Genomic DNA, 18580 nt, shown 5'->3' on the forward strand with positions numbered 1-18580 from the left:
TAAGGACAGTTAGGAGTTGAATTAAATCTCACCTCCTTCACTTGGCATTGCTCTGGATTGCCAATCTGGTCAATTTCAGTTCTGCTGATTTTCTCTATTTGTTGCATTTAATCTGGTTACAGCTCAAAAAGAGACAGGGGGAAGATTCACCTTCCTCAGATCCCTTTCCTTGTGTCTCAGTTATGTATTTTCTGACTATTTTCTTATTAACGCTTAACAAGTCTACTAGTATCATCTTCATCATCATCATCATCATCATCAAAGTAAAAGAGACAAAAGCAATAGTGGCAAAACGTGGTAGGTCTGTACATTAAAAATCTCATCTGGAAGCACCCTAATTGTTATAATTCTTAGTATCATTAGCGTAATTCAAATGTTTAAAATTACTGCACTTTAAAGCTTTCTAACCCTATTTCACTTCCCTTTGCATGCCATAAAGCTAACGCACGGGGTTCAGATAGCAGTGCCTTCATTAAATCAGTGTTTATCAACTTTGGTGGCATTAAGATGTGTGGACTTCAACTCTCAGAATCCCCCAACCAGCATGGTGGCTGGGGAATTCTGGAAGTTGAAGTCCACACATCTTAAAGTTCCCAAGGTTGAGAAACACTGAACTAAATGCTTTGTCTGCTTGCTTTCTCCTTTTATTTCTTTGCTTTTCTTTGAGAAACTTTGGACAGCTGCTAATATGGGCATCATGAAGATGAAGAAACCTGCCCACTGGAATTAGAAGCACTGAGATACAAGAGGAAGCAAAGAAAATAATGGCAGAAACCTTAGGATTTCATGGAGTTCCAAATTGCCCTCATTTTATAGGAGGAGAAATAAAGAAGCACATAAAGATAGGGAAGTTCAGATTCGCCATCTGTTAAGGATCAATTACTCCAATCTGGGAGGGAGGGGCTTCCTGTACCTGAAGTCTGACCCAGTGACCTCTCTTTCCCCCACCCCAGATGATGATGATGATGGTGATGGTGATGGTGATGGTGATGGTGATGGTGATGGTGATGGTGATGGTGATGGTAATGGTGATGGCGATGGCGATGATGATGATGATGATGATGATGATGATGATGATGATGATTTGGACCAAGTTATCTTTCACTAATCTGAACAGCACTTCTACCCCAGGATCCTAGACAGAAGTCTTCAGCTCTCCATTTCCTAAATCATAGGATTTTTTATGACCAATGATTAAGCCAGATACTTTCTGAATGCACAACTGGTATTTCAGCACAGAAGTCTGATTGTGGAAGACATAATTGGCATTCCTTTGCAGTACTTAACCATAAGGCAAAGTTTCATATTGCTCTCTCTGATGGACCCTAGGATTGTCCAGGACAATGGGAAGGCACCAATGGGCTTTGATAGAATTCTGTGTTAACTTTCCATACCCCACGATCCTCTGAAACATGCAAGAGATTTTATGGCACAGGTCCTCAGAGAACTAACCAATGTGAAATACCTCTCTGAAAGCAGAGCATTTAAGCACCCAGTAATAGTGCTAAGAAGATGAATACAAAGGATGTTGTTACTGGCTTTCTCAATGCTGAATTAAGAAAGAGCCAGGTTTGGGGGGAAGGGCAGAAATGTCTCTAAAAGCCATATGTGCCAAGCAAGGAGCCTGGGAAGAACAGGCTATAAAGAGTGTTTGTGTGCAGGCTTAGAGGCTACTTTACTAAGGCTGAGCCCAAGCATTCTGCTGCTACATTATGGGCAAAGGCTCATTCCATTGTGGAAAATGAAGAATTCTGTCTTGTGCTCATATTTTGCAAAGAATGAGAAAAGCTGTATCTGGTGATTTGGCTTCTTTTTTGCATTCAATCCTGTTTAAGTTTCCTTTTTTCATTCCATTGTAGATTCTCCGTGAAGACTTTATTGGAAAAATATACGATAGAACCCATTGATGACTCATCAGAGGAGTTTGTGAACTTTGCTGCTATTTTAGAGCACATACTCAGCCACCGTTTCAAAGGGGATCATGGTAGGTCAGATGAGCTTCTCTTGAGGATGAAGAGGATAATGGTGGTGGTGCTAATCTGCATCACTGCAAGTTATGTACATGGAGCTAAGTGAAAATGGTCTTGCTTATGCATGAATGCTTAGCCTACGCATGACTGATGCCTGCATAATGTGGAGCAAATGGAGAGGATCCCCTTTCTGAGTGCTACATAGGGTTGGATCCTAAAAACTCTATAGAATAGAACCATAGAATGGAATTTGTAATATAAGTCCCACTGATGTCAATATATTTAATCTAAAATGTCTAAGGCAGAGCTTAAGTATCTTGATAAACCAATGGCTTGATAAACCAGTGATTCGTCCACATATCATACCAAAAAGCCCACATTATTACTCAGCATACTGTATGAACTAGGGATTAAGTATCAGTGCAATCTATAGTATTTTACCCTACTGATTGGTAAACAGCTAACTCTGCTTGCTTCCGGGTCACTTTTGTCAATACAACTTGTACTATAGGTCAGAATTATTGCCTTCTTAAAGACTGAAGAAATGAGGTTAAGAGACAGTGGCTTGTCAAAAGCCAACCACTGAATCTGATGGATGAGTTGAAGGTCTAAGAATATAAATGAAGCCCTTCTGGATCAAACCAAAGGCTAATTTCATCCATAGTTCTGTGTCACACGTTGATCACCATTAGATGCAACCCGGAAGTTCACACCAGTGGTTATCTTAGGACCCCAGCAAGTATTTCAGAGCCTAAGCAAACATGCCACCTTCTGGGGTGATCCTTTAAGCAAGAGTATTTATATTTCTGGATTATTATTAATTACTGTTATTTGTATCCCACCTTTCAGATTACAATCCTCCCAAGAGAGTCAGTTTGGATAAGATGCTGGACTAGAAACTGAGAGGCTAAGTTCTAGTCCTCTGTTAGGCACGAAAGGTGCCTGTGTAATTTTGGGCCAGTCATTCTGGAGGAGAGTGTTATGTACTCTACCCTGAGTTGTACAAAATAAAGACAGGATATAAGTAAAGTGGCTTATAAGCAAGTAAACACAATAAATATTTTTATTTATTTGTTTTTTAAACAACTAAAATGATTCTATGCTCCTTTCTACAAGGCAGTTGGTGGTACAGGCCCTATAAGAGAGGAAGAAAGAATACATTTGAGTAGGCTTCTGTGATAGTTATCACCTGACTTCCCCTCTTTCTTTTCCATGAGTCTTCCCAAAGGGTGGCAGGCAATAACTACCCCATCATGTATAATAACGGAAGTGGGACTGACCTTGTTTTTTTGGTGCAATTTCAAAATCCACCTTCTAAATAAAGCCTGATATATATTTGAATTAAAGATATCTGACTTCAACCATTCATACAAAATTCCACTCCCATTCATCTCAAATATTTTTCATATCAGCACTATACTTTAGCAAGCCATGGAGTTGTTTTGTGGCTCCTGTTGTTGCGGATAGCTCTATTACAGTACATCCTGAGATCTACCATTAGAGACAGACCTGTCTTCTGGTGATCTTTGATAGAGGAGAAATTAGTCAAAGTACTTTATGTTGATCATTGACCAGACTAGATATAGGAAGTTTGAATTCCCTAAAGACGTTGAAGAAATGTCTGTACATAAAAATGTTAACATGCTTCTAATATAGTCTTAGGATTAGGCTGCTTAGCAAGTAGCAGCTAGTAGACAGCCATTCATTATTGATCAGTATTGTCTGCACTACACTACAAAATCTTTCCCATCCTCCCCTCCCTGCTTCCTCCTAGGTCCTGTCAGTTGGTTTAGCTCTGATGGACAACGTGGCTTCTGGGATTACATCCGCCTGGCATGCAACAAAGTCCCAAATAACTGCGTCAGTAGTATCGAAAACATGGAGAACATCAGTACCTCCAGAGCTAAGGTCAGAAGATCTCAGGGACTCAGGCAAGCCCTGCTGGGCTGGCTCTGCCATTACACAGAGTCATGTGGCCACTTCAGGCAATAGATGCTGGGCTGTGAATGGCAGTCAGGTGTGTGAAGACAGAGCTGTTCATGCTACACAGCCTGCCCTGTGCCCCCAAGCTAACTTGTTGCCTTCTGACACTATGGAGGATGCTGTCCAATTGCCAGTATTGAATTAAGATTCTGCTGGTTAGACCAGTTTTTTTCTGTATGTGGGATGATGCTGGAAAGTATCTTGACTTTCATCTCACTTGACAAAATCTATTGGGCCTGCCTTGACCCAGCTTATCTTCCCTGCAGCTGTGCATCTGAATATATGTGTAGGTAGCAGAAGCATAAAGAAAAGTAATAATGGTTTTAAAAATACTGTTATATTCCTATTAAAAAAAACTCAAGCAAAATTTGGTAGTCAGTATTGTTGGTATAGGGGGATGCGGTGGCACAGCGGCTTAATGACGCTGAAAGTTGCCGGCCAGAAATGGTCGACGCTTCAGCGGTTCGAGTCCAGCCTTCGCGTTAGCAGGGTGAGCTCCTGTTTCCTCCCCAGTTCCTGTCAACCCAACAGTTCGAAAACTCACGTGAGTAGATAAATGGGTACTCTCACTCTGGTGGGAGTAAAAATGCTGGCGGCGCCTTGCAAAAAAAAAAAAAGGAGTCGGGAGCAGTTGCCGGTAAGCGCAAAAAACCGCACGCGCCCAAAAAGGGCGCGAAGCAACGGAAACCCCGCCTCCTGCGCTCGCCAGCTGGGCTCTGCTCTAGGAAGGAGGCTCTGGCAAACCACTTCCGAAACACCTTAAAAACTGCAAAAGGACTCGTCCAAGCAGTCACTGCAGAGTCGGTAATGACTGAGCGCAGATTTAAAAAAAAAAAATTGTGTTGCAGAAGAATGAAAGGAGGACATGGTTATCCTGGAAATACTAAAGAAAGAAAAATAAGGAAAGAAAGAAAGAAAGAAAGAAAGAAAGAAAGAAAGAAAGAAAGAAAGAAAGAAAGAAAGAAAGATTCTAATTTCTTTGTAAAGTTGGCTACATTATCTTCTCTAATCTATGTTAATCCAATATTTATGTTTGAAATTGGACCCACCTTTCTAAATCATTTGACAATATTCAATTTGTGGTAGCTTTCTGTCTCTGAGGCATAACTATAATAATACACGTAGAAAGGAATTCTGCTGTCTATTTGATATACTTTGTTAATCTGCATAGCGGGATGAAGATAGCTGGGGAGAATCTTTAAAACAAAAGGTAAAAATCAGGTCAGTAGGCTTATGTCATTAACTAATTTGGGCCTGTGCTGCTTCCTAATGGATGGGTTATGGAAAGCCTTTATCATACAATTTTCCATCACGTTTATTTAATTCTCACTGCTATTACTAAATACAAACTTCAGTGGTTGAATTGGCTCACTCTTGATTACCAGTGAAATTTAAGATTCATGGTTAAGTAGCTCACTCTTGAAGTCAAAAAGAGAGATAAAATATTGTTTTTTACATTACTTTTAATAACCCATTGCTTTAATGAATTTATCTGGGATCTTCTTTTATGTCTACAGTGACTTATCGACTGTCTTTGAGTTTATTAAGATGATGCTCCCTGAATTTGTGTATGTTTCTGTTGGCCAGTTGGTCAAGGAATTACTTTGTGTGAATTATCCCCCCTTGATGAAAACCATGGCTTCAGTTTCATATGAGTCATTGATCTGGACATGCATCATGTCTGGAAGCAGAGATGCAGCGGGTAGCATCTTTTCTGAGAATGATGTCTTTACAGTGAGACTAACTAGCTGCATTGATATGAAGAACTGATGAACAACCTGCTTCCAGCCAGGGCAGAAATAGTAAAGCGATCATTAGTATCCTCTGTGGGCTCTTTGTGCTCATTGTCATTTGTACTTATTTATGGCTGACCTAGCATGCTCCTTTGTAAGAAAACTGACCTAAAACTTAAGGCCTAGATGTTCTGTCAGAATTAACGTTTCTGCCTAGGACATCCTCTGGGATGGCATACAGTCACTCAGGAACATATGCTGGGAGGGGAGAGGTGGAAAAATTCAAGATGATGATTGTGATTCTATGCCCATGATCAAAGCTCCACGAAGGCAGGGCCTCAGTTGTGCACCATCCATCTTGTGGGTACTTCTACTGTTGCTGACATACACACAAACACCTCCCCAACCCCATCCCCGTGATAGCCTTGGGCACTCCCAGTATTTTTTAAATGAGGTAAAATGAGTCTCTTTGTACCCTTCCTTAAGCAACACTGAGGTGTGAAGAATAAACATGTCAGCTTTCTGCAGCTGAACAACAACAACAAAAAAGATAAAAGGGCTTATTTGTATGCTGCAGAACCTCCTGGTCCCACACACCAGGCAGTAGCATGTGGGAAGAGAACAAAAGGCCCTGCAAAAACTTTTGAAAGTCATCAGATCAAGAAAGAGGAACCCATTTGTTCCTGTTCCCCACACTCCCTGCTAAAAGAGTAGGTGGCTGGGAATGAAGAGATCGCCTGTTTTTTTCCTCAGCCCCATTTGTTCTCAGTCTTATTTCTGAGTGGGCAGGTAGTAATAGTAAAGGATGGACCTCCTTCTTCCTTTCCTAAACATTTAGCTCAAGGGGAGTGCTGCTATAAAGCCAAATTCCAGAGAGAGACATCAACTGCCTTCATTTTGCAGACAGCCTGGATGTCAGCACTCTGGGGAAATGACGGACACTGGCCCTGACTTTCTGGAATTTCTTTCCATGGCTGCAGGTCCATTTGAGAAGATGGGTGGGAGGAGGAAAGAGAAGAGGAAAAGATGTGGCAATTGCCAGAGTTTTTGTGGGGAGCACTGGCTGCAAAACATGAGAACAACATCATCTTTATTTCCAAGGTGGTGTTTGGGCACTAAATCAGCCCCCAAAAAGGTCTTGGAACACAAACATGGTGGTCCCTGAGGTGCACTATTTTGTTTGGAAGAGTGCCGGCTCCAGTTCTCTGAGAAATGAAGATGGTGGTCATAGCTGTCTGAAGCTTTGCCCCACAGTTTCAGGCCTATTCTAAAAAAGAAAAGAAAAAAGAAGATGCTGTTTCAACTACCACAGTCTTTCAGGAGACCATTTGCTGCAAAGTGTGTCACTGAAGTGTAAAGTCTGATAATTATTTCATTATCATTATATCATTATATCATTATAATAAATTATAATTATTGTGAAATAAAATGGAGAATCTAGAATCTAAATTTTAGACCCTACCTCACAGTATGTCATGTCTGTTCCTCTTTATGGTTTTTGACCTGAACATGTATGTTTGGATGTCAGTCAAGTCAAATATTTTGAAATGCAAGTTTAATCCTAATTGATCACGCTATGTTTATTCCTAGAAGAAAATCTCATTGTTCATTCTAAAGCTATCACCTTAAATGTAACTTGTCAGAAAGACGGTTCTGTAAAAATTGACTTCCAGGCAAATTACCTTTAAGGCGAAAGCTTTGGAGAGAACATTGTCTGGATGAGACATTCTGATTTCCTATAACATATTGATTAGAAAGCAGCACTGATTTGCATTAGCTAATGACACAATGAGTACCTTCAGTTGGCTGTCATCCAGGTTTCCTTAAATTTTTCTGAGCTATCTTTACCTCACAGTACAGATTCATGTTGAACCAGATATAAATCTGTTTCAGCACTGGCCAGAATCTTGTTGAGTTAGTCGCCATGCATTTAAAACGAACAATTTTTGTGATGCTGCCTGTTCTAGCAAGCTCTCTGTTTTATAGGGCCGGGCATGGATTCGTGTGGCCCTGATGGAGAAGCGCATGTCTGAGTATATTGCTACAGCACTTCGGGATACTAGAACTACAAGGTAAGAACCTCTGATCTTGCACCAAATGGAAATATGTGTTCAAGGTTTTGTTTCTCCTGCAGCCACCGCCTTTTCCTTTACTCTATTGTTGTCTGCTCAAAAAGTCTGGAGTCCAATTTCCTAGTTACTTTCCCAGCCCAAAATTACAGCTATACTGAGAGACTCCCATAGGCCCACATATCCTGTCAAATAAGAAGAAAAGAAAAAACGTGTCCCATGCTAATAAATGTAACACGGTGTACACTTAGATCCATGTCATTAGACTTAGCAGAATCTCAGAAAGTGGACTCCAACTCTGGAAATCTTACACTAGGTGTATAATGACTCTGCTGTTGTTTTTCTTCTGCAATATATAGTAGTCATAAATGGAACTTGCAGTCTGCAAGTGTAAGACAATTACTCTCAATTCCCCCAGGAAGTCTGTGCACCTTAAAGTCTAAGCCTAGAATTTAAGCCTAAACCAGCTCTCATAGTGCAAGATTTGGCACTAGCCCTGCTTTTGAATTGCTTGGTGCTGACCTCAGGTACAAAGAAAACTGTGCCTAATGCTTTGCCTCTACAATGCAAAAATGCCATATTCCAGCTGTTGACTGAGTTTGGGCCTAAATGTGTTATACATGTCAGAATTTTTGGATGGCTTAGAAGTACCTTGATCCTGTATGGGGGCCAGTCCTGAGGGGGGCAGTGAGCCTGTAAACACCTTGGTGTCCTCTAGGCTCCTACCTGATCTAACTGTTGATACTTTGATATTTTCAATCTTTTGATTACAGTTGGCATGCTGCAGAGGAAAGCATCTGCCTTTAGATTAATTTTTAAGAATGTGTCTGAGAATCCAAATCATCCCTATACGCTTTTCTTAAAATATAAAAAAAGCCCAGGGCCCAGGGTTTGGTTAAGAAGTGCCCAACTGTTCAGAAAAAGGACAAAAGTAAGCAAGAGTTATAAGAAGTTTCCTGTGAAAAGAAGGCTAGAGGGAATGGCAGGCACTATTTCAGTAAATAAATACCTTATAAGTAGTTTTAACATGGGATGACTTTTTGCCATTTGTACCTCCGTGTTGTGTGTACTCTGAACTTTCCACTTTGAGGAAGAAGTGTGCAAATGACCCTGTTTCAGTTTTTTCCAGTGATACAAAAAAATTGTAATAGTAGCACAGTGGCAGACATGGGACAACAATGCCCCTATCTTTCCCCACATTCTCCCCTCTTCAATCAACAAGTCTTTCGCTTTCCCCACATCTCCCTCTATAGGAGATTTTATGATGATGGAGCAATAATGCTGCGAGAAGAATCCACCGTCCTCACGGGAATGCTAATTGGCCTCAGTGCTATAGACTTCAGGTACGTTCACGCCCTCTGTTTTAACCTTTCTTTGTGCGGGAGCACGGTTACTGTAAGTATTGTGTCTCCCGTGACATACTTGTTGCATGAGCTACATTTAGTTGTCTTTGCACGTTAAATCAAATAAACAGTATTATGGCTTTGGGTGATGAGTGCACCCAACCAGTATTAGAACGGTGATACTGCCTTAAATGATCTACAGTAGGTGCCCCAAAGACAGGGATCTTTAAATAACTAGGTTTTGCTCTTATATCTTCCAATTTTGATTTGTTTTAGTTTCTGCCTGAAAGGGGAAATTATGGATGGTAAGACACCGGTGGTTATCGACTATACTCCATACCTGAAGTTTACACAGAGGTAATGGATTCTGCTAATTTTGCCTTGGGTCATGAGGATGAGGCTGTAGAGTTGCATTGCAGGAGGTTCTCCAAGGCCAGTAATGTACATGTGATTGTTCTAAGTTCAGGATATCTACATTTCATTTAAAAGGGAGCCTTCCATTAAAAAAAAAAAAAATTAAGGACACATGGCAAACTGGAACAGGGTCTACATGTACTACAGAATTGTGTCATAGTAGTAGTAGTAGTAGTAGTAGTAGTAGTAGTAGTAATAATAATAATAATAATAGAAGAGAGTCCTGAGGTGGCAAAATTAATTATATCCCTTCAGACTGTAGATATGCATAGGATGGCAGGGAACAAATTATTTTATTAATTAATTAATTAAATTTGTATGCCACCCATCTCCCACAGAGGGTGATTCTGGGCGGCTTACAATTAAAATTCGAGACAATAAAAATATAAATATCCACAATTAAAATAACAAGTAACAATTTTATATGAAAAGCCAATAGACAATTCAAGATGATGCAGTATCGATCATCCCACAAGCCAATTCCAACAATGCGAGCCCCCATCAGACCCCCAGGCCATCTGGCATAGCCATGGTTTTACACTTTTTCGGAAGGCCAGGAGAGTGGGGGCTGCCTGCACTGCAGGTGCCAAGCTGTTCCACAGGGTGTGGGCCACAGCAGAAAAGGCCCTCTTCCTAGACCCCACCAGCTGGAATCCCTTGACTAGTGGGGTCTGCAACATGCCCCTTCTGCTGGACCAAGTGGGGCGGGTGGATATAACGGGGGCGAGACGGCTCCTCAGATGACTTGGTCCTGTGCCATGAAGCGCTTTAAAGGTGATAACCAACACCTTGAATCAAACTTGGAAGAAAACTGGCAACCAATTCAGCTCACGTAACAGGTGTTATATGTGCCATCCTGGGGGTGTTCAAGATTGTTCACGCCACTGCATTTTGTGCCAGCTGTATTATGAATGCCCCTCCATATTAAAAAAAACATACCTCCCTGTGAATAGAAAAAGGACAACAGGTAGAGAGATGTACTAACATTTTTTTTTGCAGGTTAATTTTTTTTTTTTAATGGAAGTTTTCAAAATGGTATTTTTGGGACTTGAAATGATTACATGTATCTCTGTTGGGAGAGGTATGTAAGATACTCTTTGGAAGAATCTGTAAAAACTCTTCAAGCTGTTCTTTCTTATTAGAATCACTAAAATATAGTACTCCTGCCTGGAAATTGGAGATGGAAATGGAAAATCCTAGCATGCAATTATCCATCCCCCTTCAGTCACTTCTTTGCAGTAAACTTCACAATCTCTCTAGTTATGATTACCTAAGTGATGAGGAGGACCGGCACAGCCTGGAGAGTAGCACCAGTGAAGAGAGCTCCCCTGACCACCCTTACCTACCCCTCGTGACCGCAGAAGACAGCTGGTACATTAAATGGCGCAAGATAGAGCAGAAGTTTCGCATCGTCTATGCACAAAAGGTACCTGGAGCTCAAGCATGAACACACGGCTCTGAGAACCAAAGCTGTATCTGGCATAAAAGCAAAGAAGATACTCAAGAAGCATGGAAATGTTCAGAGTTCAACCTCTGAGACTGGAGCTAGGCTTAGAGATAGCGCTCCAACCTCAGAGAGAGAAAACTGACATGAAGGATCCCCTCCTGTGCCACATGGAAGCTTCTAAAGTCAGTTGTTTTTGAAGTGAGAAAGAATCAAAGGGAGATTTTCCAGGAGGGGCTGAGAATTTGCTGGGCCTAAATAAAACTTCCATGGAAAGTAGCTAAAGGAATCAGAGTAGATGTGGAGAGGGATTTTATTTTTCTTCCTACATGACTGTAACCGTAAGGAACATCTTTACTGTTAAGATGGTATTTGTATTGGGGGAGAAATTTCCCACTGGGAAAAATTAGAATCTGACTTTTCCTCCAACCTGGTGACTTTCAAATGTATTGGATTATGTGCAATGCTTGGTGACAGTAAAAGTTGTAGCCCAATACAACTTGGTGCTCATCGGATTACAGGAAAGTCTGCAATAGGTTAGCATCTGTTCAGAATCTGTAACCAATCCAGGAGTTAATTGGAGCAACCTTGAATTATATATTTACTTTTATGCCTTACCACAGACAGAAGTTACTTAAAATATGTTTGGTTATATTCCTCCCCCTCCCCCTCCTTCTTTCTCCTTCTCCTTCCAATTACTCCCACATATCCTGTTCCACTGATCTGTTGAGCTCCTAGATTTATCAGGAGCTGGGAATATTGAAACCAGTGGGATCACAGCTAGAACCGATTGGTAGAAAATTCAGAATGACTCTGTACAGGTGGGAGCTTTCGATAGGTCATTTTAAAGCATTTTTCATGGTGGTAAAGACCCAGTACTTTGCTACCACCAGTAAATCCTCTCACTGCTCTTTAGCAGAACAGTTGCATCTAGGTCTGAAACTCTGATTGAAAACATAAATGTGATTTGACCAGAGCACTATTAATTATACTTTGCTGGGTGGAATTCAGTTATTGCTGCCTGAGGATGCTTAGGCAATGGTCACAAGAGTTGGAGAAGATGCAGCCTTCGGGAAATATTGTTGAATCACAGTTCCATTCAACCAAGCTGGCAGTACCTGATAGCACTGGAGTTCCATTACATCTGGAAAGTGCACACCTTACCCATCCTTGACCTAGTTGCTTGTTCCTTGTTTTTCTTGGCTTATATAGTATGCCATTGGTAGGAGGAATTTGGCTGAGTGCTCAGTGGTTGTGTTTCTGCAACATGCTTATAAAAATCTTGGAGGTCATCTAGTCCAGTGCAGGAATCCTCATATCATGCTGGACAAATGGCTGTCCATCTTTTCTTGAAAACCTCCAGAGTTGGAGCACCCATGACTTCAGGAGCTTCAAAGCTCTGAGTCAGGAAATAACTCCTTATTTCAAGGTTGGATCTCTCTCTAACTTCCACCCTAACTTCCACCCGTTGGTTCTTGTCTTCAAGTGCTAGGAAGAACAAATCCACACCCTTTGCCCTGAGACATCCCTTCATGTATTGGAAAACTGCCATCGTGTCTCCCCTTAGCTTTCTCTTCTTTAGGCTAAACATATTAAGTTTCTTTAATCACTCTTCATAGGATTTAGTGTCCAAGTCCCTTGTTGCTGCTCTCTGCATTATTTCCAGTTCCTCAGAGTCCTTTTTGTATTGTGGTGACCAGAAATGAACATAGTATTCTGGGTGTGGTTTGACCAATGCAGCATAGAGTGGTACTATCAGTTCCTTAACCTTGACACTATGTCTTTGTTGATGCATTGGCTGCATTGGCAGCTGCGACACATTGCTGAGTCATGTTTAATCTGTGGTCTACCAAGACTCCCAGATCATTCTCACAAGTACTACTGATAAGCCAGGGACCTTGTAGCTGTGCATCTGGTTTATCTGGTTTATCCTGCAAAACCTTACATTTCTCACCATTGAACAGCATTTTGTTTTGAATTTTGACCCTGTCTTCTAGGATGTTAGCAATGCCCACCCACACCCCACTTTGTATCATCTGTACATTTTATGAGCATCCCTTCTATTCCCTCATCTAAATTGTTTATGAAGGTGTTGAAGAATACTGGGCTCAGGGCAGAACCATTAGGTACCCCACTGCATATCTCCCTCCAGGTGGACATAGACCCATTAAGGACCACACATTGGTTATGGTTGTTCAGCAAACTGTGTATCCATCTGGTAATGTGACTATTCATTCCACATTGTTCCAGTTTACCAAGAAGAGGCTATGGTCTACTTATCAACTGTCTTATGAAAGTTTAAATACATTACATCTATAGCATTCCCTTGGTTCACTAATCTGGTCACACTGTCAAAGAAAGCAATACATTTGCCCGGCATGACCTGTTTTTAACAAATCCATGCTGGCTTCTGGTGATAATCCTGTTAACCTCTAAATGCCCACAAGCCACTGCTTGATTTTCTTTTTTAGGGTTTTCCCAGGTATTGTCGTCAAACTGATTGGTCTATAGTTTTCTGGTCCACTTTTCCCGTTTAAAATATTGGAATAACATCGGCTCTTCTCCAGTCTTCTGGCACTTCCCCTGTGCTCCAGGATTTCTCAAAGATTTCAGTCGGGTGGGGAATTCTGAGAGTTGAAGTCCACATACCAAGTTGGTGAGATTGAGAAACATTACATTAGACTATGCTGTTTGGCTAGTCTGTGGTTCAGTATGTTATGTGAACCCAGCCTGTAGCTAAAAGGGAAGCAGGCTGTATTGCCTGCCCCCCCCCCCCCCCAACAGCTTGCAAGGAGGTCAAAGTACAGGTGAGAATGATCAAATTTCCATTATCTTCCTTCCCTTGGTGCTCTCCAAATGTGTTGGGTCTATAACTCTCTGAATTCCCAGGGAATGCATCTAAGGGACAACAGGTTGGGCAAGGCTAAGCTATTGATTATAAATGAAGCCCACAAAATACTTTTTGCCAGGTTTTAAATAATTGCAGTAGCTCCTGCTGTGGTCCTAAAGCCTCACGTGACTTTGGGTTAGATGCTAAGGAAATCTCTCAGAAGTCCTTGTTTATGCTTCCCTTTGCAAAAACACAACTGGGAACTGGTAATATGTCTTCTGCATTGTGGCCACCTCAACTTTGGAAGGCCCTTTCCAAGGAGGATGGTCTGGTGTAGAAATATATCTTTTGGTGCAATCTTTTGGCTTTACCTGCTTTTTAAAGACCTGCTTATACCTACTAAGATCTTTAGCACCATGCTGGTTTATTTTATTGATTTACCACTGCTAGTTTTGGTATGCTGGAGATTTTAATCCTGATACAATTTTTGAAGGTCATTAAATCAGTAGTCTTAAAAAAAAAGTTTAGCAGTTCATGGACAATGGTCACTTTTTTATTCTTGCTTATTGGATAAGTTTTTCCAGGGTAATATTTTTTGTCAATTTCACTTTACTCCTCCATAGAAATTAATTTTTCTCCTTTCCCCCTCATTTGCTGTGTCCCAGGGCTATCTAGAGGAGCTAGTTCGGCTGAGAGAGTCACAACTCAAGGATCTGGAGGCCGAGAACAAACGCCTGAAGTTAAGGCTGGAAGAGGTGAAGGTGCAGAATCAGTTAGAGAAACGAGAGCTGGAAGGGGTCATCCTGGAACTGCAAGAGCAGCTGTAAGTAGGATCCAACCTCTTGTACTCTCCTTGCCAGTAATAAGCAGGCCCAGGTGGAATCAGCTTCCCCTTGTCCTATGAGACTGGGTCTAGGGTTTCTTAAATTTGATTAAAACTGGATCCTGAATTCAGTGGGAGGATGGACACAGTGCTGTTCTCTGGTTCCTTGCCTTGAGCTGACAGGTTGCATTCCCTCCTCCTTGATCAGATTTCCCTCCTCCTGCTCTGCCCCCAGGACGGGCCTCATCCCTTCAGACAACAGTCAGTTTACCCAACTCTCCAAGGAGATGGCTGCACCCTTGGTGAACCAGTGGCCCTCTTTGGGTACTCTGAACGGTAATGAAAGTCATGCAGAAGCCAAGATATTCAGGAGGTCAGTGTGTGTTTAAAAGATGTACCTTTTCTCTAAGATCTCTAGCATCCCTCAGCACAGTTGCTGGAAATCTGTGGTGCGTGTTTCTTCCATTTCAAGGCAAGAAGTTCTTGAAAAAATATAGCAAAAGCTTTACACTTTTCAGTAAGTTTAAAAATCATAGAAAATAATTTCATCTCTCCCCCAAATCAGGGAAAAACAAAACTGCATCCCCCACTACCTAAGTGATGCAATCTCAGGTTTCATCATTGATTCACTTATCACAGCCCTCCATATACCAATACTACATAGCATCTTTCCACTAAAATATTGTCTATCCTTGTTCCATGTCTAATTCTGTTTTTCCTCAGTCTAAGTCAACTTAAACACAACTGACCCATAATAAGTCCATTCTGACTTTTTCTGGTTTCAACTCTTCTAGCTAAAACAGCCAGTCTGTTTTTAAACGCAAGTAGAAAATGGGTTCTTTTTACAGAATGAAAGCATTAAACATTGACATTCTTGGAAAAGAATTAAAAACCACCACTTAATTTTAGAGAGTGTCCTTATTATCTAGGAAACATTTTATCCGTGGAAATAGGTTCCCTCTGGCAGTCCTACTACATGAGGAAACGGGCAGAAAAGTTCACATCTATACCATCCATAGATGCTACAAAAGCACAAAGCCCGTTTGCTTCCCTGACTTTATATTTGGCAGGTTAATTTGAATTATTCCACATTGCCAAAATTTAGTAACCACTCAGTATTAGAATTGGCTGAGCAAAGGAAGGTGACTCTATGAAGAATAATAATAAAGGGTATTTAAAGAATATTCACAGCAGATGGCGGAACCTAGCCAACCTCATCTGAACTAAAAAAAAACAAAACTAAGCAAGTTTGAGCTTAATTAATATTTGGATGGGAAACCATCTGGAAATCTCAGGGTTGTATACTAAATGGGGAAGAAAAAAACATGCTGGAGCGAGGCAATGGCAAACCATTGCTGTCTTGTTGCTAAAAAGTAGTTACTGGAAGTTGACCTTGCCTCAAGAACAGGCTATCTGGCTTCAGTAGCTAGATCGGTTGCCTTATCTTAAGATGTGCAGAAAACAACCTTCTGTACATGTCAGAATTATACAGTTGTGGGATATTTTTCTGGCCAGCCCGCTCAAGTCTTTCCATATCAAGGCTTGCCAGGGATGCATTTGGAATTATGAGACCAAGTTATGGGCACCTTCAAAAAATGGCTCATGCGATGGGCACAATCAAGGCCAATCATAAAGGACCTGTCACTAAAAATCAAAGTGAAGAGGCTTTTCTCTCCTTCCAGTTGCTATCTGCCTTTCACCTGTGCTTTATCCTTTTTTCTGGACAGAGGGTCACACTTCCAAACAAAGCAGTGGTTTGCAGCCACCCACTATTTCTATCCTTTAGAAACGCCTCTTGGTCTCTGTAGAGTCCAGAGGCATTGATGGAAAAACATATTGTGTTTGAGGTCGATGTTTTGTTTTATAGCATCCTATTTTTTTTTTGAATTAGATAATTTTTTTTAAAAAAATGAAGTTAGGTAGGACAGAGGAGCTGGCAGATGCCAACAGAGTAGTCATCAGGGTATCACACTGAAAATTTATGCATTCTGGGAATTAAGTTCAGGGATGTCTCCTAATTCTCTTTTTCTTTTTTTCCAGGCACAGCTTCATGAGCACAGATCAGCTTTCAACAGAGATAAGTTTGAGTTCTGATTCACAAAGGATGGGTGAAGGGAAACATGAAGGGGAACCTTGGGGGCCACTGGGTAAGAGTTTGCAGTCTTGGGAAATATCTGTGATTGGATTTGTACATCACCTAAAGCTATTGTGTCATTTCATTTGGCTTAATATTTTCTGAACCCAACCACATTGTCTTGCTTAACAATCTGTGGTTTAGCATTCGTTAACCCCAAAAGAGCTAACTTTAGGAAACAAGAAGTTCCAGGTCTTGTCATACCTTTTGCCCTTCACATTATTTTCTTCCCCCTTCTGAATGCTGGCTCCCACAGGGAAAATGCTCTCTGCAAATTTTTAGAGTCCCATAATTCATCTTTTCCAGGGCAAATGTCTTACACAGGAAACAGATTATTGGTCTTAGCTCAAATAGAGCTCTCTATGAGACTATGAAATCACTCTTCCTAAACCTGTTTTCTGGATAATGTATGCAAAACAGTTATGTCACAAGAAAGAAATAATTCCAATAGTTAATAACTGTCAGTGGGGTCCCCCTCAAAGCATTTATTTCCTGTTAAACACTGCCCACAGAGCTTTCACTGACTTCACATCTAGAAATATAGCAAAATAGCCTGTTTGCAGTTCCATTTCCCTCCAGGCCTGCCTCCTTCCAGTTGACCTTCCAATATGTATCATTGTAATTCCATCCAAACTACCCTGAATATATTAGAATTCAATGGCTTCTTATGTTTGCTTAAAACAATAATTTTTATTATTTGAACTATCAAGACATTAGAAACCTTCTAAGTTTGATAGTTGGGAGAAAATATTGGATTTAATATTTAATAATTTCAAAAATGAGGCCAAGATGAACCAGAAATTATCTGCCATTGTGTGCGTTTTGTCCTCTTGAATTTGTTTTTTCCCAATCAAGGGGCACGTTCATGGCAGTAACTCATACAAAAGAATGGCTTCTTTGCAGGAACATAATCCTGTTCTGTATTCCCAGACTTCTCTTTTTTAGGGATACTAATTCAAGGAACAGGGACATCCATCTTATACAATGCCAGTCTTCCTTATCTCTCTAAAACAAATATGCAATTAATTTTTCTAGTTATGACTGCTGCTTATTAGATTAAGCTCTAAGTTTTTAATGAGTTTCAATAAAGTTGACGAACTTTTAAGTGCCTGCTTAGAGCCTCCTTCAATTGCAGCAGATGCCGTGTGCAGCCCCAGCCACTTCAAAAGTTGTCAAGAGATTCTTTTGTATGGCAAAGTAGAAATTCAACACACAGGGAAAAATTTAGTTGCTGTCGGGCTTGTTGGAGTGTGGGCCAGCCATGTCACTCATTCTAAAGCCTGCCCTCTCTTCCTCTCTCTACAGGAAAGGACCCAACTCCATCAATGTTGGGCCTCTGTGGGTCCTTGGCCTCCTTGCCTAGCTGCAAGTCTTTAGCTAGCCTAAAATCCAACGAGTGTCTGGTGAGCGACAGCACTGAGCCCAGCCCTGCTCATAGCCCTAGCTGAGGCAGCAGCAGGCTGTTCTCACGAACCTCAAAGATGCCTATGGAGGAGCAAAGATTTTGGGTGGGCAAGACATCTTGAATCAAGCCCTCTTGGCTTGGTTTCAGTAGGTGGGGAGGGCAACTGAGCTGTTTGTCCAGCTTGATGCAAAAGGGCAATATGCCTGCTTCCTCAACAAAACTCTCTTAGAAACCCAGACTTTCTTAAATTGGGAGCAGAGAAAGAAAACAAAAGAAAGGCTGCCCACTTGTCAGAAGCTGGAAGGATTGCCTACCACAAGCGCTTTTGTAACACGATGCTGCGTGTATTATATGTAACATATATATGATTGAGATTGCCAAAAGGTGGCTGCCTCTGCAAAACAACATTTAAGAAAAAGTCCTCTGACTGTC

The 18580-nt window shown here is 41.1% G+C and overlaps 1 protein-coding gene across 1 annotated transcript; it reads left to right on the plus strand.

Annotated features, from left to right (window-relative positions):
- Positions 1 to 1813: 1813 nt before the first annotated feature.
- On the plus strand, positions 1814 to 18464 carry RUNDC3A (RUN domain containing 3A). Its single transcript, XM_088143385.1, has 10 exons — positions 1814 to 1984; positions 3745 to 3878; positions 7673 to 7758; positions 9009 to 9098; positions 9375 to 9455; positions 10773 to 10938; positions 14452 to 14609; positions 14818 to 14982; positions 16650 to 16756; positions 18049 to 18464. The coding sequence occupies exons 2-10, from the start codon at positions 3849 to 3851 to the stop codon at positions 18189 to 18191; spliced, it is 1026 nt and encodes a 341-aa protein (XP_087999511.1). The 5' UTR covers positions 1814 to 1984; positions 3745 to 3848; the 3' UTR covers positions 18192 to 18464.
- Positions 18465 to 18580: the final 116 nt, after the last annotated feature.

The sequence above is a fragment of the Python bivittatus genome, unplaced genomic scaffold (assembly GCF_059951505.1).
Source record: "Python bivittatus isolate LINGU-HERP-01145 unplaced genomic scaffold, Pbiv_v1 ctg000410_np1212, whole genome shotgun sequence".
Classification (NCBI taxonomy): Eukaryota; Metazoa; Chordata; class Lepidosauria; order Squamata; family Pythonidae; genus Python; species Python bivittatus.

Excerpts from the sequence above, each read along its gene's own strand:
- RUNDC3A (XM_088143385.1), top strand. The coding sequence starts at position 3,849 with ATGGAGAACATCAGTACCTCCAGAGCTAAG. Across the intron at positions 10,939-14,451 it reads GCATCGTCTATGCACAAAAG|GGCTATCTAGAGGAGCTAGT; the intron begins GTACCTGGAGCT and ends GCTGTGTCCCAG. Across the intron at positions 14,610-14,817 it reads CTGGAACTGCAAGAGCAGCT|ATTTCCCTCCTCCTGCTCTG; the intron begins GTAAGTAGGATC and ends CTCCTTGATCAG.